At 52.2% G+C, this 9,493-nt stretch overlaps 1 protein-coding gene across 1 annotated transcript; it reads right to left on the reverse strand.

Annotated features, from left to right (window-relative positions):
* Positions 1 to 1,322: 1,322 nt before the first annotated feature.
* LOC142068986 (C-type lectin domain family 2 member D-like) lies at positions 1,323 to 8,259 on the reverse strand. Its single transcript, XM_075119094.1, has 5 exons — positions 8,226 to 8,259; positions 8,080 to 8,178; positions 5,566 to 5,753; positions 4,716 to 4,819; positions 1,323 to 3,607 (listed from the first exon to the last, which is right to left on the reverse strand). The coding sequence occupies exons 1-5, from the start codon at positions 8,257 to 8,259 to the stop codon at positions 3,445 to 3,447; spliced, it is 588 nt and encodes a 195-aa protein (XP_074975195.1). The 3' UTR covers positions 1,323 to 3,444.
* Positions 8,260 to 9,493: the final 1,234 nt, after the last annotated feature.

Raw genomic sequence — 9,493 nt, forward strand, 5'->3', positions numbered from 1 at the left:
GGTCCTACTGTAGTTATGCAAAGTGTGGGCCATTAATGGTGGTTTAGAATCTTGATGGCTCCCATTAGCTAGGACAACTGACTGTAGGTGGCTCCGTTCACCTGCAAGCCTTCACTGCATACGTGCGGGCCAGTCCTGAAAGAATGGAGGGGGGCTCACAGGACATGTGAACATGTCACATGATACTTGAATCCATCTTTAACCTGGTGCTTTTCCATTTAGAAGGAGGGGTGGGAACCCAGAGAGAGAGCGAGAGGATTCCCGCCTTGTGCCAAAGATATAAAAGGGGGTGGAACAGAACAAAGGAGGCTGCCAGTCATAAGAAATCCGCGAGTTACCACCTGAGCTGGAACAAGGCTGTACCAGGGGAAAGGATTGGGCCCAGCCTGGAGGGAGTCCAGTCTGGGAAAGAAGCTTATTGGAACATCTCTCCGGGTGAGATTTACCTGTATTCCCTTTCTTAATGTATTAGGCTTAGACTTGCGTGTTTTGTTTTATTTTGCTTGGTAACTTATTTGTTCTGTCTGTTATTACTTGAAACCATTTAAATCCTACTTTTTATATTTAATGAAATCACTTTTGTTTATTAATTAACCCAGAGTAAGTGATTAATACCTGGGGGAGCAAACAGCTGGACATCTCTCCCTATCAGTGTTATAGAGGGTGGACAATTTGAGTTTACCCTATATAAACTTTATACAGAGTAAAACGGATTTATTTGGGGTTTGGATCCCATTGGGAGCTGGGTGCTGGAGACAGGTGACCTGCTGAGCAGTTTTGGGTTAAAGTCTGCAGCGTTGGGGGTGTGGCCCAGACCTGGGTCTGTGTTTGCAGCTGGCAAGCATGTCTGGCTCAACAAGGCAGGGTTCTGGAGTCCCAAGCTGGCAGGGAAAATGGGCTCAGAGGCAAATTCAGGACGTCAGGTGACAGGGCATTGCAGGTGTTCTCCTCACCCTGGTCGAATGCCTTGTGCGGGTTGTACCTGGGGGGTGCAGGGGTGGAATGAGCCGGGGACGTGTGCCTGTTTGAGTGATTCATAGCAGGCATACGAGGCACCTTTGGGGAGCCTTGTCCAGGCCTGCCATGGGTCAGCTCTCTCAAACCACCACCCCTGGCAGCGGAAGCCCGATCTTCCAGCCTCGCTTTCTGTGTACAGCTTAGCAATAGACACTCCCAAAGCCTCTGAGCGTCCCTCTGGAGTGCTCAGCCCGTTCCACTGAGCACATGCAGAACGGTGACTCTAATCCCACAGGCGCGGTCCACAGCAGCTTGTAAGTTTCAATTCAGGCCAACCACTCTATTGAGAACACGGCACTTAGATATACAGAAAACAAGAATGAGTTTATTATCAAAGAACAGAGATGCAAGCAAAAGTGAATAAATACTGGTAACACCCATTGTTTCACGTTCTCTATGTATATAAATCTCCCCACTGTATTTTCCACTGAATGCATCCGATGAAGTGAGCTGTAGCTCACGAAAGCTTATGCTCAAATAAATTGGTTAGTCTCTAAGGAGCCACAAGTCCTCCTTTTCTTTTTGCAAATACTGGAAAGTAATGGTTACATAGAAAACAAAATCCTAACACTTTCTAGAGCCGGGGTTCTCACAAATATTTGGCAGCCTCAGAATGCGGCTCTGACAATACTTAACTAACTGTAGGAAAAACAAATAAATAAATTACATGTGCATATTTACATAGGGATTTTTTGCAGACTCACTAACAAATATAAGGTACAGTTGTGTCTTATCTTTACTGGACCTAAACACAGAACAAACCAGTGCTTTGCGCAGTCTTGTCTTTTTTGTTGTTCTTTTGCTTTTTTGGTCAAAGGTGGACGGCTGTACAACAATTCTGAACTACATTTAAAAATGCTTTACATAATAGAAAGAATAATGACTAATAATGAAAGAATGTATCTGCCAATATGTCCAATATTTCTTTCACAGACAAAAAAAACCAATCCACCTCGCCCAGTAATAATAATGATAACAGTAACAACAAAATCTGAGCAGTTGCTGTTGTCTTTTCAGCTTGGTTTTTGCATCATTTAACAGCTCGCGCCTCTGAAGCTCACCGTGGTAATTTTGTTCAACTTCCCTTGCACGAGTGCTGCAGGGACGTTGCATGACATAAATTTCAATTTGATGAATTTCTCTCTCACACTGCAACTTGCTCAGAAACGGAATCGGATGGCTTCCGAAACACAGAAAACTGCCTTTCCCCTTGGTGCTGAAGTGTTCATTTTTCTTTCTATGTTTTGCTTTTCTTAGCAGAAGGTCCCAGAGGAGCCACCTGCTGTCACATTCAAGGTCATTTTCTGGCACTAGATTATCTGAAATACTTTCTGATACCCAGTCACATTTTTAACTCTTTCACCTCCCCCCCCCCCCCGCATGAACAATCGCAACCTACCCAAACACCACACAGTGAGATGGCCCATAGCCACTTATAGAGCCACGGTAACTTGAGATGTAAACACAGTGGTTAGAGGTCTATAAAATCATGAGTAGTGTGGAGAAAGTGACTAAGGAAAAGCTATTTACTTTTCCCATAACACAAGAACTAGGGGCCACCAAAGGAAATTAATGGGCACCAGGTTTAAAACAAATAAAAGGAAGTTCTTCTTCACACAGCGCACAGCCAACCTGTGGAACCCCTTCCCTGAGGAGGTTGTGAAGGCTAGGACTATAACAGGGTTTAAAAGAGAACTGGATAAATTCATAGAAGTTAAGTCCATTAATGCCTATTAGCCAGGATGGGTAAGGAATGGTGTCCCTAGCCTCTGTTTGTCAGAGGGTGGAGATGGATGGCGGGAGAGAGATCGCTTGATAATTGCCTGTTAGGTTCACTCCCTCTGGGGCACCTGGTGTTGGCCGTTGTCGGCAGACAGGATACTGGGCTGGATGGACCTTTGCTCTGACCCAGTCTGGCCGTTCTTATGTTCTTAGCCAAAGAATACACTTTGTGACTTGAAAGAAAACCACACCTATGTAGCTCAGCTCTGCCGGCACGGTACTATTTAAAAGGGAGTGCGCATTAGGATTTATGGCATTTAGAAGGCACCTTTAATACTTAACACCTCAGCGATTGTTGGGGCACTTTGGAGGCCCTTGTGGCTGCAAAACAATCAGCTGGTGGCTGCATTTGAGATACGCTGTTCTGGAGCCTAAACGAACAAGGCTTTCCCTTACCTCATTTCCCCAGCGTGTGGCTGAGACTCCTTCTCATGAGATCACTCCCTCTCAGCTGCAGAGAAAAGCTTGACAATGTGACCCTGAGTTTAAAGGTTCAAAAGCAGAAGGCACGTACGAAGAATCCACAGTTTAAATGAGACACACTTATTGCTTGAGGGCCCCACTGCCTGATTTTGAGATCCTGGCCAGGCTGACGAACGGGGACTTGGCTCGTTCAAGTAGGTGTGAGTTGGATCAGTGTCACGTCTAGGAGTCCCATTTCGAGCCCCCTTCCAATGCAGTCTCTTTTCCCATCACATACACCTCAGGTTTGCTACAGATCCACCGTCTTCCCATGTAGCACCGTGAGCTGCTGACCCCTTTCTCGTCGTTCAGATACGCGCAGTCACCTCCTCCTCTTATCTGAAACCTGCAACACAGAAGCCAGGGAGCTGCAGTCAGGCAGAGGCCAGGCATTTCACACCAGTCCCAGCCAGGGGAGCCCTTCTCCACAGTGCACGCCTGAGTGCGGAGCAGCTACTCTCCCAGCCCCTCAGGAGCAGAGCTCAGGACAGGGAGTCTGTACCCCAGGAGAGGGCCACAGAGGCCCAAACTTGGGACAGTGTCTGGTGGCTATTCAGACCCAGTGAGGCTGGAAGCAGGTGGGATCCAAAGGTTGGGTCCAATACAGCAGAATGGGGACTGTCCACTGGGGAGCCCTGACCCAGCGCCATAAGAGCCTGACTTTTCAAAGTACTGAAGTAACCCAGACCAGGGAAGTGGGGGGTCTCCATCCCCCTCTAATGGCTGGCCTGCATAAGAGCTTTATCAATCGGGGGGGGGGGGGGTTCAGTTAAAGAAGTGGATTCTTTCACTCCTATGGCAGAGGCTCATGCTTCTAGTGCTGAATTCCGGGGTTCAAACCCTGCTCCGGGCTCAAGCAGCGCTGGTTTTGTGATCACACTTGGAGCCCACTGGAACCCATCGCGGGGTGTTGGCTGGGCAGCCATCACTACTGTACCCCGTTCCAGTGGGAGCCCCAGGCGTCCAGCACCTGTGAACCGCAGGCTCCTTTAACATCGGTGCCTTGCTGCGGATTCAGAGGCCTCACCAGCCAAGTCACTCAAACCTGCCGGCTGCAATCCCCAGCGGGACCTGCACCTGCCATGCAGTGCTCGGCATGCTGCCCTCTATAGCAGCCACTGTTAACCTGAGCTCCCTGCTGCCTCCTTTCCCCAGGGGGGTCAGACACCCCAGGGACCTTGCTGAAGAGGGCTGGGGGAGAACAGCGAGTGTCCCAGCTGAAATCCCAGTGCGCTGCGAGGGCACCTCTGGCTATGGCGTGCTGCGGGGAGGAGCCGAGAGTTCAGGGACACGCCGGCTCCCATCGGTCTCCGATACACGCAGGACGCGAACGGACCAGGGTCGTGTCTGGTTGTTTCACCAGCACTGAGTGGTGGATCTACCTGAGCTCAAACAGCTCAGACACCAGAATCCCAAGCCCAGGGGATTAGTCCAGAGGGGCGAGAGAGACTCACAGGTGGTTGAATTCGCTGCCGTTGGCCCATGTCCAGGGCTGACCCTGCTCCCTCCGGAGGCCGATCCAATGGTCATAGACACCCTTATGGCGCAGCAGGAACGCCTTAAAGAAAGCCGAGGGACAGCAGGTATCAGCCCCCCCTCCCGTGCTCCCCCCACCGCCCCTCCAGGGCTCTGTGCTGCAGAGAATCCCAGTCGCATATTGAAGGGCGCTCAGTTTATTTTCCGGGGGGGGGGGGATTTTCCCCTCCCTCTTGCAAAGCACAAGATCACCCGGGCAGTCTTAACCCTCCCACCGCACAGCAGCCCCGCCCCGGTGCTCCCAGTCACCCACACCCCAAGTCCCCCTGGGCTGGGGGCAGCTGCTGGGTCTGAGCTCTCTGCAGAGAGTCTCTTCTCACAGAGCAGCCCCCGCTCACCACAGCAAGGCAGGAGGAGGGAGCGAGGCAAGCGGAAGTGGGAGCGGTCAATGTGAGAGGATCCCCTCCTCCCCCGCCTCCTCAGCTGGCTGCTCCTTTCCCATCCCCACAACAGGAGCACTGGCGGGGTTCTCAGTCCCACTCCAGCAGCCAGCAGGCCAGGAGATGCCTGAGCCAGCCCTGCCCTAGGCAGAAGCTGTCTCCCTATTTGGGGAGGGGGGCAGCGGAGAATGGGCAATCCCTGTGATCACACACAGACAGTAGGGCCCTTGGCCCAGCCAGGGCTGGCGTTCAGCAGCTGGAAGTTCATTCACTCCGGCCTCCCAGCACGGGAGGGGGCAGAGCTGCTCCTCACCCCATGGGGCAGAGCCCAGGTCCTGCTGCAGCAGCCACCCCTGTGCCAAGATCAGTGTCTGGCAGAGTCTCTCGCTATTTCCTGCTCACTGTCGATCCCAGCCAGGGAGGCACCCAGGGCAGAGCAGCGGCTCCGGCTGTCGGTCCAGCTCCCTTCCCTCTCTGAGAAATAGTAGCATTTCCCTCGGTATCCCATCCAGCCGTCCGGGCACGAGGGGCTAGCAGGGGGGCACAGATCAGCTGATAAAAGCTGAGAGGTCAGCACTGAGAATGAGACAGTCACATAGAGGGTAAGAGTTGCATCGAGAGTTGGGCATTTGACTGGTACAAAAATTGGTCAACTGACCAGTCAAATCTGTCAAAGAGTGGTCAGATATTTTAAAATACCAATTTATCAGAATTGGTTACATCCCGCCAGGAAGAAAAAAGAGCAAGACGTCATTGTCTCCAGTAGGTTTAGCTTTCAATAAATACGGATCTACCTAATTTTTTAAAAAATGTACTTCACTGAGTTATTTTAGCTCAGAAAAAAAAGGCAAAACAATGAAACCAAGTTCTGGAAAACACCAGTGAGGCTCCGAGACGCAATCCGAAAGGCAGGCTGCCTCCTACCCCCAGGGCTCTCTCTGAAGCATTTGACTGCGGCCAAACAGGCAGTCAATTGACCGGCTTGCCAAGCCCATTGGGACCCCCAGCTGGGGCTGGTCCATGGCAATCAGATGCAGGGGGACGGAGACTTTAGTCACAGTAAATTTGCATGGCAAGAAGGATTCCAGGGGCACTCCCAGCCTGGGAGGGACTGACACAGCTCAGAGCATTTCACCCCAGGCACAAGATCAACAGCTGGACGTTCAACCTAACAACAAACAGCAGGTGAACAACTGAGAAGAACGTGGGAACTTTCACTCAGGGACATGAAAGCCACAAGGGGGCGCCAGAAACCACAGCCACGGGAAGTGACCTGTTGCACTGTGGGCCAGGAATGATGGAACTTAATTCACCTCCTACCTGCAGACTTTTCTCTCCCCAAACACAGCAGCAAGAAAGGCACTTTCTGGAAGCCCTCACGGCAGTGTAACCCTTTCAGAGCCATGAAAGGGCAGCAGTGGGGTCACCCATAAGTGACACCAAAGAGGATTTGAAAGGCCTGTCTAGTTGAGAGGAGTCGGACTCAAACCCCTCCAGACATTTTTGAGCACATCACTTTTGTTTGCACCACAGTAACTCGGTAGCTGGTTTTTAAGCCTTCCCATGTGGCTGGCGCTCAGCGAGGAACAGACACTCTAAGTCGGGAAGAGTTAGGAAACGTGGCAGCGGTGATCAGAAAACGAGCATGTGTTCACCTCACGCACAAGGCATGTCTGACCCTGTAGATTTCACTGTGCAGTGAATGGTCGCCCACACCCCTGCCCTACTGAACTGAGCGGAGAAGTCAGTGACTAACAGTTGATGGCACAGGCTGTCTCCACCATCCATCTCCAGGTCAGATTCAAACATGTTCTGCAGAGCTCCCTGCACCTGCAGGTGTGTAACCAACCCTAAGCTCACAGATTCCCACCTTACACAGCGAGAGCCAATGCTGCCCATTGCAACAGCCTGCCATTACAGCAGGGAGCTGGGATTCAGGGCCCATCTGTATCAGAGCAATCTGCACCAGTATAATCACAGTGACATCCGGGCAAACACCTCCTGGAGATGCGCTGGAGCAGTGCGGCTCGCTCTGGTAACTTCCTGCAGCGAACTGCACCAAGGCAAGCTCCTTTGTGCACCAGTGCGGTGCGTCTCCTTTAGCGGTTTGCACCAATTCAACTGCAAGGACGTCATGACATCGGCACAGAGGATTCCTAATGCAGACAGAGCTGGATTCAATCCCCTCTGCCAGCTGCTAAACCCTCCTGGGGCCCAGTGATCGGATCCCAGGGCAATAGAGAAATCCCACCCCCGACAGTCCCCAGCATGCCCTGCCCCAGACGACGGGGGGATACAGCAGGGTTCATGTTCACCGCAAACAGATGCCCTCTGCACGAGCACACGCTGTCTGGGCAGCCCGGGGGAGTGAATGGTGCTAAGGGACCCTTCCTGGCCAAGCTCAGTGATTGGCGGGTTTCCACACTGCGCTGGTGTAGGGGTCTAGACTGAGTTCTACATCTCATTTCAGTAACACGGCAGCACCTGCCGCCCGGCCACAGGCGTGACCTGAAGATCCAGGAAGGCCAGGCTGGTAACCTCAGAGCAACACAGGGAAGGCAAAGGGCTCAGGGTTGCACTGCACCCTGTCCCACTGGACACTCTGGTCAGGGACTGCTTCACGGCGCGTGGCAAAGGTGACTTGGGTCCAAAGTGCTCAGAGATGGGCTGGGGGGGGCTAATGTCAGTCAGATCGTCCCGACACAGAGAGTGCCCAGGTGCAGGGGTCTGGGAGGGAGCAGGAGGAGGGTCATGGAGGAAGATCCCCCAGGAATCCTCTGTCCCAGGGGCAGAAGCCGGACAGGCCGGGAGGAGAGAGTGAGTGTGGTAGGTCATGGGGGAATGGGATGCGCGGAGATCGTAGCTGGAGGGGAAGGGAGCCGGGCGGAAGCTGGGAACTCACCTGCCAGAGCAATGATGGCAGCGATCAACGCAGACCATACAACTATCACTGCAACCACAACTCCACAGGTTGGACTTTTCTTGCAGTTCCAAGGAGGGTCTGAAACAGAAAGACCCGTTAGGCAGGGCTGCGAGGACACGTCTCACTGACAGCACCGGGGCTGGAGCTCCCCTGGAACATGCACCGTTCTTGTCTAGTTTTTGTAAAGCTCTCCAACACCACTTTCTACAAACCATTACCCTCTGATCCCACTGAGGGTTTCCAAAAGTTAGTGCCTGTCTCACCCACCGCAACCTGCAAGGTCTCGTGCCAGCAAAGGGAAGCTGCATCCAGATCTGGAGCTGCATTCGCATGTCCTGAGGGCTGTCCTGCACCATGGTCACCACGGGCAGGTAGGTCATCAACCTCCATCTCTGTCCCAGCTGCAGGATGGCCTCTGGTTCCTGCTCCCTCAGGCACCTGGAGATGCTGAAATAGGGGTAGGGTTGGCAGAGCAGGAGAACACCCCATGAGGTTAAGAAATGGCAGTGAGAGCCTTTTCCCTCCCTGGGAGATTATGGTGTCCCTCTATGGGGACTCCCTTCCTGGCAGATGCTAGTGAGCTATTGAAAGAGCTCAGCCTGTTTAGATTATAAAAAAGATCGGGAGGTGACATCATTGAAGTGTTGAAGTGACTTCACGGAGAGAAAACATTGGGTATTAAAGGGCTCATTAATCTATCAGAGAAAAGCATAACAAGACCCAGTGGCTGGAAACTCAAAAGAGACCAATTCGTATTCGAAAGAGGGCACACATATTCAACAGTGAGGATGAATCACCAAAGGAAGAAACTAGAAAGGGAAGTGGTGGGAATTCCCCACCTCTTGATGTCTTCTAATGAAGACTAGATGCCTTTCTGGAATGTGTGTAGTCAAAAACTAGCTCCTATGCTCTACAGAAAGCTTGTGATATGCAGGGGGTCAGATGACACGCTCTAATTGTCTCTTCTGTCCATAAAGTCTGCTAATTTATGAAAAACTGAGCGTAGCATGGAGAGAAGCCTCTGATGTTTTACTGTGTACGGCTTGAGCCCACAATGAACGCTCATTGAGAGGGGTGATCCAGGGGAAGCAGCTCAAACATCCAGTGTGGCTGGACAGGGGCAGGACATCAGCACTGCAAGGGAGGGGTGGGTGTGGCATTGACATCAAAAGGGCCTTTGGCAGGACCTCAGCCTATTGGACAAAGGTGGTGGGGAGGCGATGACCTCACAGAGAGATCTTGACATCAGCCAGGCAGGACAGGGGTGCAGGACAGGGGCCACCTCGGAGATCCCTGTGGCTTTGCTTCAGCACGTCTCCTTCTCGAGGTCTCTCCTGGAGGACTGAGAGAGCATTCACTTTCACATTCGTGAGCGCAAGGAGGACCCTCTTTG

This window comes from Caretta caretta, chromosome 14, assembly GCF_965140235.1.
Source record: "Caretta caretta isolate rCarCar2 chromosome 14, rCarCar1.hap1, whole genome shotgun sequence".
Classification (NCBI taxonomy): Eukaryota; Metazoa; Chordata; order Testudines; family Cheloniidae; genus Caretta; species Caretta caretta.

What these genes read in the sequence shown, in the direction of transcription:
- LOC142068986 (XM_075119094.1), bottom strand. Translation starts at nt 8,259, where the DNA reads ATGTTCCAGGGGAGCTCCAGCCCCGGTGCTGTCA. An exon ending in CTCCAGCCCCGGTGCTGTCA is followed by an intron (nt 8,179 to 8,225) that starts GTGAGACGTGTC and finishes TTTCTGTTTCAG; the next exon opens with ACCCTCCTTGGAACTGCAAG. An exon ending in GGCAGCGAATTCAACCACCT is followed by an intron (nt 3,608 to 4,715) that starts GTGAGTCTCTCT and finishes TCTGTGTTGCAG; the next exon opens with GTTTCAGATAAGAGGAGGAG.